The sequence below is a fragment of the Zosterops lateralis genome (genome assembly GCF_965231275.1).
Source record: "Zosterops lateralis genome assembly, chromosome: 2".
Classification (NCBI taxonomy): domain Eukaryota; kingdom Metazoa; phylum Chordata; class Aves; order Passeriformes; family Zosteropidae; genus Zosterops; species Zosterops lateralis.
In genome coordinates this window covers 27,406,479-27,427,243 of record NC_139763.1, presented here as the reverse complement: position 1 = coordinate 27,427,243, position 20,765 = coordinate 27,406,479, and the positions used below count along the sequence as shown (strand labels likewise).

At 42.0% G+C, this 20,765-nt stretch overlaps 1 protein-coding gene across 2 annotated transcripts in view; it reads left to right on the top strand.

Annotated features, from left to right (window-relative positions):
- Positions 1–20,765, top strand: part of RASA3 (RAS p21 protein activator 3) — a 171,438-nt gene that overhangs the window by 22,741 nt on the left and 127,932 nt on the right. Inside the window, exon 1 of one of the 2 annotated variants that reach the window (XM_083854657.1) lies at positions 18,558–18,653. The exons of the other annotated variant lie outside the window; for it this stretch is intronic. Coding sequence (XP_083710783.1) covers positions 18,599–18,653 — 55 coding nt within the window. The 5' untranslated portion in view covers positions 18,558–18,598. Of the gene's footprint in view, positions 1–18,557; positions 18,654–20,765 lie in introns of those variants that run through there. 2 annotated transcript variants of the gene reach the window in all.

Below are 20,765 nucleotides of genomic sequence, written 5' to 3'. Positions count from 1 at the left end.
TCTCTCCATCATTATCATGTTTTTAAGCATTTTAAATTTTGATTTTAAAATGGAAGGTATTAATAATCTCCATCTCTAAAGTTAAAACAGTGTTAAAAAAGTTAAAGTGTCAACAGTGGATAAAAATGGAAATAGTCCAGTGGAAGAGAGAGAATCTCTTTGGATATCCTGAGGCATTTTTTAATTTGTAAAAGATGTTATCATGTTGTTTCAAAGAACACATATCCATGCTGAAAGTGTGTTTGAGGGGATTGGGAAGGAATGGGGGAGAGGTGAAGAGAAAAACTTATTTATACAATTATCTGAGGTCCAACTACACATTACTGTCACAATCTCTTTTCTGGAAAGGCTGAATTGAGGATAACCAGAGAGAGGTCAGATGGAGGAAAGCAGGGAAAGCACAATTTTCATAGCTGGACTTCAACATCTCGTCCTCAAAAGGCTCTTGGGATAGAATTGCTGAAGGAATAGTCTTGTTTTGAGCATAATAATTCAGTCTTTTCCTTTCTCAGCCTTTCCTTCCCCATATTTGATTCTAGACACTCCAAATATACTTCAAGACCTATTCAAAACAAATAGTAAATCCTGCTCATCCAGATCTGACAGTTTTGAGTGGCTAATGTTAGAGTAGCAGGTTTCTGGAGGAAATCTAGTGCATCTGCCTTGTTTGCTGGGCTTTGTAAGCAAAGCGCGCCAGATGCTGGTCACACTGTAGTGTAAAGGTACCAAAACCTGGTGCATTGAGTCATGCAAACTGGTCATGGTCAAACATGGTCAACTGGTCATGACAAAGTAACCCTGAGGAGGATAATTGTAAAGAAGAACTGGATACCAGAAGATCACATTTTTTTTCTTTTCTCCTTTCTTTCTATAGGAGTATGGAAATCAGGAGGATGAGAAAGAACCAGTCTCACTTTGAGGTATCAGGACCTGTAGTTTTAAGGAGCATGCCTAAGACTAGTGGGTCCCTGTTGGTGTTTTTGTTGTTAACCTCTGTGTGTGGGGGGGGGGGGGGGGTGGGGGGGTTATACAGTGTTTCATTTTCAAAGGAACTTAAGCAATTACTTTTACAGTAATGGGGAAAAAATTAACATCAGCAATTGAACCCACATCCGAATATAGCACGTGAATTTATGCATGAAGAAGAAATGAATTGTTTTGCTAGTGAAATTGTTTTAAGGTGCCTGGGGATTATTATGTCACACAGTGAGATGATAAACAATTTTAAGGAAATTAATTCTGAAGTCCTTATATGGGTTATGCTCCCATTGCCTGGGGGGCACTGTGTTAGAAATTAAGTCTTTGACAGGGTTTAGCTGCATGCATTTTCTATTTTGCTCATGTTTGGTGGTTTTTTTTGGTTGGGTTTGTTTTGGTGTTTTGGTTTTGATTTTGTTTTTTTTTTTAATTGTTGTTGTTTCCTTTTAGTGACAGAGATAATTAGCTAACAATTTATTTTCCACTCTCATCCTTTATTAAAAATTTGTCTCTTGGGAGCAGGAAGATTTTGAAGGATAACTGCCAGTCAAGGCTACCCATTGTTATTTCTTCTGCTTTGAATATGTTAACATCCTATTATTCAGTTCTTTGCTCTTTATCTTGGTGATTGGGCTAGTCTTATTATTTGCAATGGTATTTTCTTAGCTATGCAGAAATACATCTTAGGAGGCTATTTGAACTCTTTAGCACTTGTTAATCTGAAACTCTGATTTCATCAATAATCATAAAGATAAAAGAAGTTATTTAATATTGCTGGGAATATGCTATTCATGAATCCTGATAATCCTGTTGTAACAATCACTTCACTGAGGGGAAAAAAAAGACCCTGAAATTGTAACCATCTGCTAGGCTCTTTATTTCCTTTGAGAGGAGATGTGAAGGCCCAGAAAAATAGCCAATACTATATCTTCAGCTTGTGGCTATATATTGTTGGGACACGTGTCCACTAATGGTTTTGCTGTCTGGATCTGCAACAGAAATGAAATGTTTATCCTTTCTCGTTGGAAATATCCTTCCATATCATTATGGAAGATCTTTTAATTCCAGTGTTCTGCTTTGTTAGCCAGCAGTAACACTATTAAACACATGATTCATTGTATTGGCAAAGCCAGACTTGCCCAGGAGAGTAGTGGAGAAATGAAAACATTGAAGAAAATTGTTCTAAAGTCTGCTGGAGATGCAAAGTCTTCTTTATGATGGAAAAATGCAGAAAACGCATACAGTCTGGTTACAGTTGTGTTGATATTTTGATACAGAAATTACTGTCTAAGAGAAGGTAGGCATTTTTCATTAGGCATCCAGCAGAAATAAAAAGACTAGTGTAAGAAAGGACCAGGTACTTCTGAGATAAGTCAGATCTTCCAAAAGGATACTTTTTAGGATGCTACCAGAGCAGTAAGAATACTGGAAAAGGACTTCTTGTGTTGAAAGTATTCCCAGGTCTCTTCTTATTAGTGTTTTTAAACAATCATTAAGAGCACATTGTAGATTTAATAATTCTGATGGAGTTGGTAGTTTAGTGGCATAATAATATTTATCTCCATCTGACCTACACAGCCATGCAACATATGAGAAGAAGAATAATCTGTGAGCTGTATTAGACTAAGTAAACCCCATAGAAGAAAATCTAGTAATGGAGTAGAGTAAGAGAAGGTTAAGAGGGGAGACCACTTTCTCTCTGAGTGAGTTTCTGCAGGGAGTGACACTGGATCAGTTGAAACAATGATTTTTTGTCATGAAATACATTTCCCTCTCTCATAACTTACATGTGAACTGTTCCAACTCAGGCAGACTCAGCGATATGTAAAGAAGAGAGAAATACTTGCTATTTGAAAAATAAGAGACTGACAAGTAAAAGCAGCAAGCACATCACCAACACAAACCCCTCAGTGTAAGACATGACTAATGCACTGCCTGAATGTAACAGAAGTCTTCTATGTCTCTTCCTGAAACACCTTTGTGATTGAGCCAAAAATCAGGCTTGAATCCCTGATAGCAGACTTTTCATACATGCTACCAGGACAAGTTCCTTGCTTTTAGAACAGAGTGAATAATTTACAGCATTGACTGGGATAATGTTTAGCAGTTTCTAACTTTGTCTGAAATTTGTTTGAGCTGCTTGGCTTTCTGTGAAAACATTCGGCTGCTTTTCTTGTGGCAGTCATCTCAGAGGAGGTGGGATCCCAGAAGGAAACTGCTCTGAACTCCAACTGTTTTCAGGGGATGATGACAGGGCTCATCTGCATGCTTTCTAGATCCCATCATGCTAAGTAGCTGACATTTACTGGATAGCAAAACTAAACTTGGCAAACCTGTGAGAGTTTTGGCTTCTGCTGCTATCTTCTCTGATTCTTCAGGTTCCTTTAATTATCATACTAATAGGTTATTAAAAAAAATCTTTAAGATGAGATACAATTTGTAAAAGAGGGTTGTTACTGTACCAGTCAGTACAAATCACCAGTGTGAAGAACAAAATGCGATATTTATGCAAACTCTTAATTTGTATATATGCAAACTGTTTGAAACTTGAAACAACAAAAGGATGATTTAGAAACTGGATTTCTTCTGTAGAATTCATATCAATATAATTTCATTTTCTGGAAATCGTTGTTAACAATTTCTGTCTCGTTCTTATATGCACACCACTAAAATATTAACCCTGCCATTTATAAGCCCACCATTATCTCTGTTGCAGCACTTTACAGAGGGTTTTGGAACCATTTTATTTTTAATTCTATGCAGAATGTTGCAGAGAGGAGATGTTACTTTCAATTTTTTTTTCTCTTTTCCTTTTTTTCTATTAAGAAAATAGCAAAATTATTCAGACTGGATGCATTTGCTCTTGGGTTCATAAAAACACGCTGACATTTTTTGTACCTTTGCATCATGGAGAAAATGATAACTTATTCCTAAACATTGCCATCTTTTCAGTGGTCTTCTCCAAGAATGTTACCTTGTTTTCTTCCTGGCTTCCTATTTCCCCCTTTCACTCTTGCTCTGGTTAATTTTTTATTTTATTTTATTTTTATTTTTTGTGAGCTCTTTCAATGTAAAGCCTTCACATCACCAAACAGAGACCCTTATGTTTTCTCAGAGCAATTTCTATCTCTCTTGGTAGATCAAAAGCCCAGGCCCCAGAGGCCTCTGTCATTCAGGACAACCTGCCAAATCACCCTGCTGCCCCCAGGTACCACAGCTGCAGGTACCTCTGCTCAAGTAGCTGGTGTTCACTGCAGCAAGTCTGTGTTTGTGCCAGGAGAAAGCACAGTGGATTTTCTGGGAAACCAGAATCGGAATTTAGAAGCACCAGCGTGACAATGCAGGGGCACTTGAAAAGGCCACTCTTTGGTCACTGGGGACCTTGTTAATTGCTGCTTGGTGCAAATCCCATAATAAAAAACAAAATTCTGTACTTTCTAAGCCATCCCTCACTCAACATGATAGTTATTCTTTCTCTTCACTTGCACTCAGAAATTAATACTTGCTTTTAATCCAAGAGCAATTGAGTAATGGGAAATATTTTGTTCTCTATAAATACATTTCTTCACTATATATCACGGTGATCACTAACCTCTATTCTTGGCCCTTCATGTATATATGAAGTGCAATGCTCCATACACTGAACAAAGGAGAGTTCTGTATGAACAGTGGATGCTGAGGGTATTTCAGCTACGCTGATATCAGTTCTCTGCTTTAAAAGAGCCACTGTTTAAATAGCCATGCTTATAAACACTAGTGAGCCTCTTGAGGCTAATCCATGCAGAAAGAAATTTATTTATTTCAATATTGTCAATTTAGTTAGAAAAATATGTCAAATTTAATTCTCTACCTCATCTTTAACTTCTTTCCACCTGCAAGTCAAATTAGGGGAACAATGGAAGGAAGGAAGGAAGGAAGATATTTTTACACAGTTAATGAAGCAGACCCAGTCTGGAAATAATGAAGAACTATTTCTTCGTATTAAAGCTAATTGTATTGTGATACAATCTTCCTAAGGTAGCAATGGAGTTGAATCATCACTGATGTTATTCACTGCTTATGGATTTTGAAGAGGGCAAAGTCCTGCATTATTACTGATTTGGAGTAAATGACTAATCAAATCTTTTTCACTTCTAAATTTGGTGAAAATCTTTATGATATCCTAAATGGACACAAAAGCTATACATCTGTTTCCTTGATATTCTCAAAACATGTATTTTCCACCCTATTACTCATCAATAACTTTCACAACACATTAAGAAGGAAGAGAGAGATGCTGTAGTCCTTTTGAGTAAGCACATTCTTTAATGAAGACTTAAAGAACATGCTCTTTATTAAACAGTTGTATCCACCCCTTTATTGAGTTCTTCATACTTTGCTTTGTCCCATTTTAGCTGAAATAGTTGTTGCCACATGGTGGAATTGACAGGTAAGCTTGATGCATCTTCCACAAAATAAAGCATCTCTGAAACTGGGCTCTTTAAAAAAAAAAAAAGAAAAAAGTGTGAGTAACACCAATCTGAGTCTTTTCTAAAGCAAAGCCCTGGAGACTTGTGGTATGCTTGTAGCCAGTCACGTGGGGGTTGTCATGGCATCACTGCTCAGAAAAGGAATGAATAGCTGGTGGTAGCATTTCAAACAATGCACGTAACGAATAGAAAACAAGAACTGAATGTTATAGCAGAGAGTATTTTATTCATACATTAAATAGATTACCAGTTATACCTCACAAACCAGCTCTGCTTCTCATTGGTGAAGGAAAGACAGCGGTGTAAGCCCATGGCAGGGGGGTTGGAACCAGGCAATCTTTAAGGTCCCTTCCAACCCAAAGAACCTATGATTCTACAAATAATTCATACAAATATGTAAAGGACTGCATAAGGGGCTACATTTACTGAGTCTTGAATTGTATGGCACACCTAAGTAATGCTCTGAACAAATCCTCAGTGGGGTCTTTTCCTCTGCAATACATTTTTAAAAACATTTATTTAATTGATTTAAAATGCTCTTTTCAAAAGCTGGGCAAAATGTGTTCATACTGAAATAGTTCTGGGGTTTAACAGCCTTTTCACGTTTCTTCATCTGCTTAATATCTGACTGCTAAGAAAAACAGAGAAACAGACTTCCAAAAGCCATTTACCAAGCTGGCTGCTGGTTCTCATCCAAGACCACCTTGGCTTTCATTCTTCTTAGGCAATATTTGGAAGAAAAGTGAATGGGTGAAGATGCTTCCTCAAGCCCTCTCAAAAATAAAAGAGAGGTTCTTCAGCTCATTTGAGATCAGCTTGGTCTCCTCCAAAGATGACTTTGAGCTGACGCAGATCATTTGAGGTTTCTGTCCTCATGGTATAGAGCACCCTGAAGCTAGGTCTGGCAGACTGCTAAAGAAGTCTGCTTTTGGTTCATGCATTTTCTTTATAAGGTCCTTGGTTCCTAAGGAGAAGACTTGGATTACAACTTGCAGCTGCCATGGGTCTTTTAAAACAGGTAGATAAATGCACATTATATAAGAGAACTGGGAAGAAGGGAGGGAACCTTTGGCAGATAGTGCCAAAATTCACTGACGAGAATTGGTCTGTTCAAGGATGAACCAGGGGATATTCCTTTTTACTACAAGGCTGTTTGTGCAGGTTGATCTTACACAGTGTTTCAATTGGATGTAGCAACACATCTATCACACAAATACCCAACACAGAATCAGGGCCAGTGCTCTTTTTAATACATATCTTGATTATCTTTTTCATATCAGTGGTTGAAGTAAGGTTGATTATAGGCATTAGTGGTTTTTATTACACTTGGTGTGAAATGGAGCTTAAACAGCAGAAGCAGACATATAATTAAAATCTTGATACCTACTAATTTTGAGCTGTAAGGCAAATATTCTTCTTTTCAGACAAATGATGGAAGGAAATGAAGAGTGGGGTTTTTTTCCCCACTGTTTGTGTTCTTAATTTCTAGTTAATATAAAAGAGAGATGTGGAGAATGTCAGTTAAAATAATAAAGAGTACAGAATTTAAGTGCATTTTTTTCAAATACATATATAAAATTGAACCGTGCACATAACACAATTATATTTTGCTCTTGAGCAAATAAAACTGCTTGGAAGGGCCTTGGCCTTGATCTTTTAAATGCTATATGTTTAATGATCTGTTATAGACTCATCTGAAGGACATCATTATCTACTTTACTGATTTTGATGTAGCCCTTAAAATATAAGAAAAAACATTGTCTCTTAGATTGATGGAAACATGGCCCAATAAGAAATCGAAATCATTTGGCATGGGTTCTCAGCTGCTTATCAATTCAATTCTGTGAAGGCAAGTGCCTTTAAACTTTCTTCTTGGTTGCCTATTCTCTTTCTATCCTCAGAAACTGTTCATGTATGCATTCTAAACAGGGTTCTGGGAGAAATTGGTATTGCTGGGTTTTGTTTTATTTTGACATAAGGGAAGAAAAACTCAGCAGTTTCGATGGTTGTCTTCATGTTGAGTTACCTAAGGTCCAGCAGGTCTCTTCTATCAGAAGATGGTGATTGAAGACAGGGACAATCGGTCCTACCTCTAGTTCTAATTTCACTTCTAAACTTAGAGGTACAGCAGGGAATTCTTTAGAATGGTGCTTCACTGCTTAGTCAAAGCAGTCTTCTGAAGTATCCTTAAAAAGCTGCAGACTAGACTTGCATATAATTTCTTAAATAGCAAAAGGTACTTGCTAAAAACAGATGAGAAATGAGTAGATAATGAATGTAAGAATATTTTTAGTTTTGCAAAAAATGGATTTTTCAGTATGTATTAAGACACAAATACATTTAGCTTTCACACACAGCAGAGAGAATTGTGTTTTCTGCAGCATAATAGCATGGTAGTCAATACCAGACTGCTTTGTTAACCTGTTAACCTTGGAGTGTGCTCAGCTTCTCATTGGAGGTCTCAGCACCCTATGGCTCTCACAGGTTTCTGGGTTTGCTTTTTAATCTTTTTAATATTTTGTTTTGGTCTGATTTTTAAGCAAACCTCTTCATAAAATATATAGGACTGCAAATCTGCAGGTGGTATTACTGCTAGGAATTTGATTCTTGAGTTACTTCCCACTGCATTGCAAATTAGTGAGTGGCTGCCCTTTCCTCTCCCACCCCCTTTGCCAGCAGAAGAGCTTTGGCTGACTCAGGAGCTGCTAGCTACAGTAACTGCTCATGTTTACTGCCCAGTTACTGAATAAGTAAAAAAATGCTTCTTCTGCCATTGCACACCCCATAGAGATCGTATGCTCTCTAACAGGAGGTACTGTTGCTCACCATGACCAGAAGTGCCTTTTTCAAGTTTTTCATTTGCCGTGAACTTGATGTATTTACGAAGAAAATGAAAGATGGTGAATGTATATTTTCTAAGGCTTTAAAGCTTTTCTATAGATATGAAAAGGAAAATATGTCCTGAGCTGGTTTTTGGTGGGGTTGTTTTGGTTTGTTTTTTTTTTTTGGTGCGGGTTTTTGTTTGTTTGTTTTGATTTTTGTTTTTGTTTTTGTTTCTGGGGGGGGTTTTTTGAGAGCTTTAAAGTTGTGACAATTTCTTAGTTTGCTCTATGAAGTGTTTTACACTGACTGACTTTGAACATATGCACAGACTGAACCACAGAATGGAAGCCACTTGTGGGTGTGTTTGAGGATCAAGCTCAGTCTGCCTTCACTTGTTGCCTGTCCCTGGATGTGTGTTTAAGATGCTGAGAGAAGCCAAATTATTGTTTGGTCAGTTCAGTAAGTTACATGCTAGGACCCATCCTGTGACTCTGACCCTGCAAGCACACCCCCTTATCAGATAACTCACGAACAAACGACCCAACTCAGTAGGTGAAGAGTCCATCTGTACTCGGGGATAAAAAAAACAACTGGAAGCTGTGCTGGGATGAGTGGGATGTGCTCTGTCTGTGCATGCAGAATACCTAGGGGTTTCCATCTAAGAGCTGCCTGCAGTCACACCAAGGGTGCCCTCGTGCATGAGTGTGAGCAAAGCCTCCCCGGAGTGGCTCAAGGCCTTGCAGTGCTGAGTGGTGCAGAGGGAGGGAATGTCAGGGATACAGCTCTTGCTGCAGTACAAAAGCAGATAGACCAGATGCTTCCTTTAGACTTGACCTCTTCTGGAAGTTTTGAACAAGAATTAATTTTTGGCTAGGGAAGAAAATGAGGTTGTTTCCCACTTATTGTCTGAGAAATTGGGAGAAGGGAAAGGGGGTGGGAAGGGAGGAAGAGGAAGGGACAAACATTGTTATAATCACACGGAGTTCTGTTTATCTATACATATTTATATCAACCTATCCAATTTAAAATCTTTTGGACTATGTTTACTAAAATACATGATTTCCTTGATCTCCAGAAAAATTGCCAAGAAGACTAGCACTGACAGCTAATGTTCCTGGGTAGTTTTAATGTGGGAGGAGAACACAGAGGGAGAAGATAGGGCAGTACAAAACTCTTGAGCAGTGACTGAGCTCCTGCACTGAGGTCTGTTTGCTTGTGCAGCAGTCCTTAGCATTCTGGGGAAGGCTGGTCTTGCTGCATGGATGAATGGCACAGAGTAGTTACACAGAGGTAAGGCCAGAGCCCTGTCCCCCACTTTGCCTGAGGAGGGGGACACTTTCTGGGTGATGACCTCCCTGTCCTGGTGTTGGTCATGGAGAAGGCACTTGGGTGGGGTAGGCTCTGGCTGCTGAACAGCTGGTCTGTAGCCAGAGGCCAGCATGTCTGAGGACAGAGGGCTGGGTGAATTTTCCTGGCAGCCCCATATGCTCCCAGGGGAGGGTGTGTGTTCAGCCATATGCCTCCCTGGGGACAAATGTCACTGCAGCAATGGCTGCAGCAAAGGTGTCAGACTTCTGTGCGTGCAGGCTGTTGCAGATTCTTCGGCTGGCAGGTTTTTTACTTCTGGGTATTTTCTTTATATCAGACCCTTGCCAAGCTTTACAGGAGTAAATCAGCCAACTTGTCTGCATGAGACATAGCTAAATTTGTGGCTGCAATGAAGTCCACTTACCAGTGCAGGCAAGGACCATGTTGCTGTAAGAGTGGTGTCAACTCCTAAGAGCAGCACAGAGGAGGAAACTCAGGGACCTGAAGAACAGCAACCTTCTTAGAATAGTCAAAGCAGGGTGAAGCAACAAAGGCTTTCAACTGAAAGCAAATGCTGACAGAAACATTGTTCTGGGTGCATGGCCCGTGGCCAGTGCTCCTGGAGGGAATGCTGTACACTGCAGTGGGACATGGTGCTGTTGCAGGCCTGGCCCTTCCCCTGGCAGAAGGCCTGTGGCAGTACATGCCTGTGTTAATTCTTGCTAATGTGTGGTTCAGTGTTTTAGATTTTTTTATATTGCTTTCAAGGCTGATATTAATTCTCACTGCTATAAACAGCTGGTTGCTTTATAATGGCTAAAGCAAGTTAGTGGAGAAAATGAGGAATTAATTAGAATTTTATTAGGTCCTGAGATGTGTATCCTTGTTTCTTTTCCCACTCCATCCCACAGACCTGGATAACCTTCAAAAATAATTTCATTTTTTATTCTCTTTCTTAGTTTTTTATTCTCCATCTTCCTTTTTTATTCTCCTTTTTTGACCTCAGAAATAATTGAAAGGTATGCAGAGAAAGCCACTGTTTCCCTGAATGCAAGAACCATCTAAACACTAACTCTTGGCTGATGTTCTAAACCTCTTGGGCATGCAAAAATTGGTTGCTTAAGGGCCTGAGTTTGATTTTGTTTAAAAAAACCAGTCTGAATCTCTAATATAGTGGCACCTGTCTCATTCTCCCTACTGGCTTGGGGACACCTGCCAATTGCAAAATCACACCAATACAATTAGTTCTGTCATCAGCCAGTGGGACACAGTAAGCCAGCCCCCTGACAAGAACTGCTAGTCTTACCTGTGTGTCCTGCTACTCTTCAGCCTGTTCTGCACAAGGGAGAGATGAAGGCCAGTCCTGCAGTGCTGCCTTTGGATTTACCCTCTGGCTTACTTGGATTACTCATTCTGTTTTGCTGGCACAGAGGAAGCAAGTTACAAGGTTCTGGCTCTAAAGAATACTGCATACAAACACTGTCCCTTTTTTTTTTTTTTGAGTGAGAGCAGATGTCTTGAATGGGCAGGCTTTGTTATCCTTGAGGGTTTTATGGGCCACCATAAAGCCAGAGTGGTCAATATCTTTGAATGAGACTCAACAACAATGTGGGGATGGTGCAGGGGGACCTGCAATCATGCCATTTCCAGAAGAGTGGCAAGCCAGATATTCCAGCCTGAGATGGGATTAATTAGGTGCATTAGTTTCAGACTATATATTTTGCCTTCTGGCCAGATATAGGCAGATAATGTTGTTCTCAATAGCAAATTAATTTCTGTTTGTTTAAACAAAGTCATGTTAAGACTTCTTTGTGGATGCTCACAAATATCCCTCTTGGGCAAATCAAACTTTCCCAGTGGGTGCAAGAGGAATAAACTATCGGGTACAAGGAATGTATTTTTGCTTTTTGACATTTCCACTTGTTCCGTGAGTGACCAGACTTTCCATCTGTGGAACTTAGTTGCATTATCACAGCTATTTCCAGCAGGTGGCAGATGATAATCATGGTAGTAACCCAGTCTGGGTAAAAATGATGTGTTTTCCAGGCTGTTTATTCAGATATTGACTTAAATCTACACATTATCTAGTGGCTATAAATGTTTCCAAAAGCAATAAAATAAGGTTGCGTAATTGAAGCCCATTAGTAGTTATCCATGATAATATGTAATTAAATACTTGGGTATCAAGTATGGGTGATTTTTATTTTTGAATTCAGCGTTGATTTTTTTTAATTTCCCAGATCAGAGAAATTTCTTCTGTTCCAGAAACCTCCAAATAACCATTTGGGTAATTGTATTTCATGGTAAAAGATTATCTTTGCTCATTAATTATGGTGGGGTAGAGCTCCTCCATGTAGTTATGCCTGGATAATTAACTGATGCTTCAAAGAATCAGTATTTTATGTGTTAAAATATAGTGACAAACGGTGCTATATTGCCTTTCCTATGTGGCTTCTCACTGGCAGAGTTGCTCTGCCTGAGTGTTACTACTGACTGAAGGAGGTTTTTCAGATTAGCAGTCCTTAATGAGGACCAGATTTTGCTCCTTTTGCTCTTGTTAGTAGTCACTCACACACATGAGTAATCCCAGTATGTTCAATGGGAGCTATTCACTACACAGAGAGAGGGTGGCATTTGCAAGTTGACCTTCCAGCATTGGCTTCAATGGGGTGTTTGAGCAAATGGAAGACCACAGGACCTGACCCATGCTAAAGGCGTGACTACATGGAAAAGTCTGTTCAAGGTTTGCAGCAGCATGTGGGATAGCTGTGTGCCCTTGCTTGGGGATGAATGATGCAAACCTTTGCAGGGGCAATGTAAACTTCAGAGCATCTGTCTTATAGGTCTTGCTTATAGCACAGAACTGGAACACATCACAGAGGCTGAGAAGTGTTTGTTTTATGTGTGTTTTAGGGTGGATGTTCATAACACAATCCCAATGGCTTTCCTCTGGGTGGCTATACACCCCCCTGCATGGATAAGAGGGAGAAGATAGGGTAAAAGGCCTCCTTGCAGTCCCCTCAAAACAGATACTGCTGGTGCTGCCAAACTGAGGGGGGTTGAAATTTTGCCTTGGAGTTGAAGAGTAAGGATGGAGTCTTATTTTGTCAAATTAATTCTCATAAAGAATAGAGAAACTGCAGATGAGCTGATGACTTAAAAGCAAAGGAGATATGAAAATTATGATTATGACTGCCAATATGCAATGACTCATGAAATATGGTTGTTTATATGCTTGTGTAAACAGACATATTCAGTATTTTTAAAATAGTAGCAAGTCCTATCGCTGTTCAGTTTTTGTTTCTCAATATTATTTACTGTTTTCACTTAGCAGTTTCATAGAAGGTTAATGTGGAAGATATGAGAATAGATGCATACCTTTTAAACTGCAGGAAAATTCACCATATTTCATTCTTGTACATAATCACAGGGTTTATTAGTGTTTTAGTTTGGTTTTATTTTTGTTTTTCTGTAAGATCTTATTTCAGTTTTATTACATTATAGTATTTTACGGAAGGATAAAGGCATTTGTTCCTTAATAGGAAAGCTAAGTTTACAGGCTCAAGAAAAACAGATATGGCCCAGAACACAATGCTTTTGCAAATTTAACCAGAAAGTATTTCATGTTGGTGAACTTCATTGCAACTCTGAATGTTCTGTATTTGCTGCTGAAATTACTTGGATTTTAACATAGATATATATTTTAGGAGAAATCTAGACCAACAGATTTTTGGAAGTGAAGAACAAGAATTAAAAGAGGAAAAAAAAAAGTTAAAAAACATATACCATAAAAGTTAGTTGTATTGTCTTGGCTAATGTAACAACCAGTTCTTACTGGCCCCTTTTTCCTGTAATTAAAGTCATTTTTCTCTTCCCCCTTCTGGCCTCTTCCTGGCCCTGTGTTCCAGCAACAAGCAGCAAAAATGTGGGATTTTTTTAAAAGGCAACTAGTAAGAAAAACAGGTAGACATGCTTTACTTCCTGTACTCAGGGTCACAGGGGAGATCTTTGCTTTCTTTAAGTGTAATAACTGCAATGCAATTCCCAGTTTTCCTGATTCTGATGCATAGATCTATTTTTATCCAGTGTGTGAGTGTACCACACATGCATATATACTGGTACATACAAAGAGTTCAGTAACAGCCACCTCAGTAGTATCTGCTTTTTCCCATGCTTCTCCTTTAATTAAATTTTGTCACTTCTGTATTATTGTGAAATCTGTGCTTTCTTGTCACAGTTGCTAACATTTTGCTAATTAAATGTTTCTTCTTGCCATCATTCTCTTTCTTTTCTTCTTTTATCTAATGTAATGGCCAGAGTGTTTTTCTGCCAGACTAATCATACAAGCAATTTCACTACTGTTTCATCATTCCTCTGTAGCTACATCAGATGTGAACTCTTAGCCTGGGGAGACACAGGTAATCACAGACTCAGTCTTAATTTCCTACTTGCATAGTATATTTCTGCCATATCTCACTATGCATGGAGAGTGAGGAAAAGGACTGCAGCCTTTTCCTGACCAGCTGATTGGTTCTAGGACTTCAGGAGCAAAAATACCCAGCGACTTTTGCTGTCTTCCTGTGAGAGGTATCACTGCAAGGTCTGGATTTACCACTCAGGCAGAGAACAGAATGCAGAGGTTCTAACAAAGACTTCTTTGCTTCTCCGCTCACTTTACCAGGGAAAAATATTTGTAGGGTCACCCTAGTCAGCGTAGTTGTCATATCATGCAGCATCTCTACATGGAGAGTAGCTGCCTTTAGGCCTGCTACAGATATTATTAGTTAAAACTGTCTATGTCTTCCTATAATTCACTTACAGTATCTCAGTCATCAGATCATAGTCTTGCTTTTTATAACAGTGATATTTCCTTAGATTTGTCTTAAATATGTTGTTCCTTCACATAAATATAGGTAGCAGCTTTGTGCTACCCTGGGGATAGAAGGTTCATATTTTGTTAGTTTCTTGCATAATGCAAAAGGAGATTAGAGAGCTTCTTATATTCTGTTTCCTCCCAAGAGAAAGCTATCATGTAGATCAAGAGAGGAAATGATTTCCTTGCTTGGCACAAATGAGTCACAGAAAATGACCTTCTTTGTAGTCTAATTTAGATTCAAGAATCCTCTGAAGAGCTGATAATATAAACCCATATGGCTTGGATGAAGAAAGTTGGGATAGACATTGTCACTAACAGACTCATCCACATCTTAAAAAGCAGTATTTCACTTTGCCTAGATTTTTTTGATCAGGCTGCTGCAGCTGCACACCTCATGTTGCCTGCACATCTTATGTGTAATATACACATTACATATGTGATGCTGCTGCTGAGGTTTCATTCCAGCAATGAAGAAATTGAAAAAGCAGCACACACCTCTTTGGCTGGTTTTATACTGTGTTTAACATCCTTAAAGATATATATTCATGTGAATTTTGAAACAGTGCTTGCATTTACATTGTTGGACTGTATAACATTTGGAGACAAGTTTATTATAGAGGAAGCAACAAGCTTTCAGCAGTGTGTCAAGAAAATAAGATCCGACAGAAAATAAACTACCACATGCAAAAGCACTGACAAAGAGCTTCAGCAGAAAAGATCTGGTGGGAAACCAGAAGCATAGCTGGGCAGCACAGAGAGCTGCAAGCAGCCATTTAGAGATTTTCATGTGAGGAATATTAATTTATTCCATGGCAAAATGTATAAGAAGGTGCCAGCTTTCCCCCCCTATTTTTTCTTGCTATACACTGGTTTTTTATTTACTAATTTTTTGTGTGTTTTTCAATGTTGGTCTGTTCCAATTGTTGTTAATTGATTCTGTAGGCATCTTAGTAGTTTCTGTCATGCTTAAGTGTGGAAGTTGGTCTTGCTTCACCACATTTCACAGGAAAATCTGGGATTATGGTTAAATTTTGCCATAGTTTTCCTCGACATATCTGCACTCTTGGCAAAGCTAGACTATCCTGAAAAATAGCCTGGAAGTGCAGCCATGGGCAGGTATGTGTTACTAAAGCTGCCCAGCATGCCAATGTGCCCTGACCACGCCTTGGGACTGAGATGCTTTCTCATCAGGTTGCTTATGATCGTGGGTAAAGAATTTACAAGTGCCATGGCTTATGAGACTTTTGTTTTTCAAAATATACAAATGGGAATCACGACAGTGTATTTTTTTTTTTTTACCCAACAAATGTGCTACACCACACATCCTTGTGAGACCAGCGTTAGCACAGGGAGAGGTTGCAAGTAACACCTGAGGTTAGGGTGTGGGAGAAAATCAGCACCTTAGATTATAAGGTGAATTTATGCTGGGTCAAATGACATTAGATTTAAGGTAGTGGGCTTTGACTGCAAATTTGGGTGCACATAAAGGGGTGGGGAATTTATGTATAGCTTGATTTTTGTGAACATACAATGACTGTATTATAGGTAGATATAGTCTTTCATTTCCTAGGCATAAAGGGTATAGATAGAAGTGCCATAACTGTCTGAAAAGAACACAATGGCAAATTGGGAAGGATAGTCTGTTCAGTATCTGCTGAGAACAACTCTTGCAGCAGTAAGTGCTGGGAAGAGAATTGAAAAATTGATTTTTTAATATTTTTTTAATGACTATTTTGGGGTCAACTTTCTGTAGATAAGAAAAGCTTCCAAGAGAAAAACAAGGCCAGCTGAAATCCTTATGTAGCAAAGGCAAACACAGAAATAAAATATTTTATTCAAGATGTCCCTACTATTTGAAGCGTGGAAGCAGGTTTCTCCCTGATGCTTTTGAGGAAGGTTTATAAAGATCCTAAGCACAGGATACATTTACATTTGCTTATAGCTAAACATTAGCCTATTATATAAGCATTACTTCCATATAGCTGTAATTCTTTGTTTGTGCCTGTATACAGCATTGTGTGTAACAGTTGCTTGCCGTTTTTCTTCAGTGAGGTGGCCCAGTGGGCTTGTATTTATTTTGTACTAATATGTTCAAGGAGTGTGCATGTGTGGTGGTGAAGTAACAAAAGCAACAGACTTCGTATATTCTTTTTTATATCTGAGCATGCACAGAGTGTTAAAACAGATATGTATACCCCAAAATTGTTTGTTTGTCATATCCAGCATCTAAGAGGCAACATCAGGTTAGCAAGTCTGAGACAATGTCCTGCTTAAAATGCAAACTCTTTGATCAGCATTTTTGTAGTTTCTGTTCAGACTGCTGTGTTGCCTCTTGTTCAGCTGGAAGGTGGGAAAAAATAGGGGAATCAGAAGTATTGTGACAATCAGAGTTTGGGTTATGGTGCAGAAAATGCTAAAGGTTATTAGGGCAGGGAGCACTGAAGGTATCATGGAGGATGTGAAGGACCAGCGTGCAGAGGAGCTGAAGTGTTGCTGAGAGCATTATAAAAGGATGGCACATGGTGGAATGGGTATAATGAGGTTACAGGACATTGGGCATATTACAGTGAGGAAGAAGGAATGACGGCATGGATGTTGGTAAATGGAAGCCTGTACTTTATAAAATCTCTTTAGAGTCCTGTGCTGTAAAAATATTTTTATCAAATTACATATGTCACTTGGCTATGCAGACAAGGAAGACACAGTAAGTCAGGCAGCTCCTTAAGAACTCACTGCTTCCTTTTTTGGCTGTGAGCTTGCCAGTTTCCTTCAGTTAGGCCCATACCTGTATGGGAAAACTCAGATGCCACAGGCTTTCCTACAAGCTTTTCATTTGCTCTTCTCTATTTCAATATCTCACCTTTTATTTTATTTTTTTTTTTAATAAAGGGCATTTATTACATGTTATACCTTCCATGATTCAAGTAATAATGGATTGCTCAACTGTTTTTGTCAGGTTTGCATGCACCTCTTGGTACAGACTTCATACTGCATGGGATTGATTTGCCTTCTGATTTCTTGCGGTCCTTCTAGCTTTTAAATATATGTATAGATTGTCCTCATTGAGCTTGCCTTTTTCTCACTCCTGAAATTAGAGCTAGAACAGGAAACTATTTAATTTTATTTTGTTTGTTTGTTTGCAGGCTTGAGAAAGGGCATTTTGTTGTGCTTATCAGACGTGCTGGACTGTTCTGCATAGGGATGCTCCGAGCCTCTTTAGGGGGATTGTGACTGCAACAAAGGTAGTTTGATTTTTTTTTACTTTTTGAAACAATGTAGTCTGTAGACCTCCACTAAACTTTGTGCTTTGCTGTTGCCAGACCTTTAGGAAAGGTGTATTCCAATTACTGACTTTACAAGACCCAAAGTTTGGCACTGAACACTGACACAGGTCCTATTTCTTGCTGTTTAATGTGCAATCATGCAAGCCTGAAATCTGAATTCCCCTGCTCTCTCTGTGCAATCAGGTAGAGCCAGCTTTGCCACCGATCAAATGGAGCCAGGAGACAGACTGGCCTGCTCCCAGCGCCCAAACGGGTTTGTTTATTTAACACGGGTCTTCTTTTCCTCACTAATGAATGGCTTTCAACCCGGGGCATCGCTAGAGCCCTCTCTTTATGGCTGTGTGGGAAAGAGGAGTCGCACATCCCTCCCTCCCTCTGGCCGTGACGCCAAGGGCTGTTCCCGGCGGCTGTTCCGGCCGGGCGGGCCCTGGAGCGGGGCCCCGGAGCTGGTCACCGCTGGCGCTGCCCGCGGGGGTCCCGGCGGGCCCGGGCTGCGGGGGGCGGCCGCGCTCCAGCTGTTGCCGCGCTCCCCCCGCGCGCTCCCCCCGCCCCGGCGGGCAGCGGGCCAATGAGCGCCGCGGCCGCCGCCCCGCCGGCCAATGAGGGGGCGGCGCTGGGGCGGGCGCCGCGGGCCCGCGGGGGGAGAGGCGGGCGCTGCGCTGGGCTGCGCGGTGCGGCCGCTCCGAGCCTCGCTCGCTCCAGCCCGCTCTCTCGCCGCGCGTCCCGAGCCCTCCGGCCGCCTTCCCTCCTTCCTGTCTGGCGGAGCATCTCGCCTGCCTCCTCCTGCCCGCTCCCCGCGCCTCCGCGGCGGCGGGGCTCCAGCACTGCTGAGCGTCAGGCGCGGCGGCGGCGGCAGCACCATGGCGGTGGAGGAAGAGGGGCTGCGGGTCTTCCAGAGCGTCAGGATTAAAATCGGTGAGCGCGCGGGGCAGTGGGCAGGGAGCCCCGCCGGAGCGGAGCGCCCCGAGGTGCCGAGCGCCCCTGGCGCTGCTCTGTGCCCCGCTGGGGCGGCGCGGCGGGCCGTGCCCGGGGCCGGGGGGGCTCCGCGGGGCTCCGCGGGGTCGGTGCCCGGGCGGGGGCGGCCGGGGCCGGGGGACATTCAGGGCGGGCAGCGCGGGGCGCCCGGCGGGCGAGTGACACCCGCGGGAGTCCAGCGGTGCGGGATATTCGGCCCATTTCGCGGGGTTTGTAGGTGTTTTGGTTTTTTTAAATTTTTTTTTTTCCTTTTTAGGGTGCTTTTTTCTTTTCTTATTTTCTTTTTAATTTTTGTTGCTGAGCTACGTTCTAAAAGTTCGCAGGCGGTGACCGAGGCAGAGCTCTGTGTGTCACCGGCGGGGCCGGGGCGAAGCCGGCCCGGAGGCGGCTGTGCAGGAGCCGCTGTCTCGGCCCTTCCCTCGGTGCGGGGACGGGCGGGGGCTGCCGTGCCCTCCGCACAGCTCTCCCCCTCGCGCCTGGGGGATCGCTCCTCTGGCTGCTGAGCGAGTTCCAAACCACGTTATTAGAAAGTAAGCGACAGATGTCAGCGAGCGGATTAAACTCTCCCTTGGTCGAGTTCTGAGTGTGCCGGCCGGGAGGGAAATCCCTCGTTTCCGTGAGACAATCGGTCCCGCGTGCCGAGGGAGCGGGTCTCCTCCCGGGACGGGGCTCGGGGCTGCGGGGAGCGGCGGAGCTCAGCCGGGCTCACAGCAGGGGCTGCCCGGGGCGTGGGGCTTCCTAATAGAGCTCTTGGACAATCTCCCTTTGCGTTTCCCTTCGTTCGGAAGTAAATTTGCAGCCACCGATTGGCGTGTTAGATCAAACTGAAACGTGAGATTACGTAGAAAATCTCGTTATTGGATAGTGGCGTTAGCGCTTCAAAGAGACCATTGCCAGCATCGTTTCCTCGTTAATTGTCAACAGGTAGTTTAGTGATGGCAGTTTTTAAGAGTTAAAATTTTATCATCTAAACTAAAAATAACGTCTTCCTTTTATGCTCTTGTATACATCCAGAAAAGAGATTCAGTAAGATTACAGAGTATGGTTGGAGACTTGTTCTCTGTCTCTTTTCAAAGAGAGGAGGGGAGGAAAAAAGGTCTTTTCACAAGGGAGAAATCGGGACACCATGTGAGTGATGATAATTGCAGGTTGTTTCTCTCTGGTGATTTTTAGTAAAAGGACTAAGACCGTATCTCGCGTATAGGATGATGACTTGTGGCTAAGGTGTTTGTGTGTGATTAGTTGGGGTTTTCTGAGAAGGGGGCAGTGATGATCTTATACCTGAATGATTGAAGTCACGAGAGTGTGGGAATTTCTTTGAATTGTTGCAGAGATCGAACAGTAACAGCAGCAAAAGTCTTGCGATGAATCTCCTCATGTCGCGGACTAAAGCTATGGAGCGGAACCCCTATCAGAGCTCAGCACTTGATCAGTGTAGAAGAGCAGCAGGGATCCCCGCTGTTTTTAGCCTGGACAGGGAGAGGAAAGCCGGGAGCCCCGCGGCTCAGCGGGGCCGGGCTCAGCGGTAGGAGCGGGAGGTTTCCCGGAGGATGCGGAGGACAATGCCCGCGCTGGCCGCCGTTCCGCCGCCGCCCGGCAGGGGGCGGGCCCGAGCGCTCCCGGCTGCGCGGGCCGGGGCCGCGGCGGCTCCGCGGCTTCTCCGCTCCTGCTCAGGGGCGCACAACGCGGGAGCGACCCGCTCCTGGGACGATTGCCAGAAAAATAAAGGGTCAGGACTGCTGGGGTGCATTGAGAGAGTGTTCTTAATTACGCTGGCCTCGCAAAGCAATCCTAATCTTCTAGAATTTATGTATGGAGGCTTGTAGGCTCCCTGCAAAAGGTCCTGTGACTGATCTGAAGGGACGTCACAGACTCACAGAGTTGTTAGGGTTGGAAGGGATCTCTGGATATCATCTGCTGCAAACTCCCTGCCAAGGCAGGGTCATCTAGCGTGGGTTATACAGGCAAGTTTCCAAGTGGGTTCTGAATGTCTCCAGAGAGGGAGACTCCATGACATTCCTGGACAGCCTGTTCCAGTGCTCTGCCACCCTC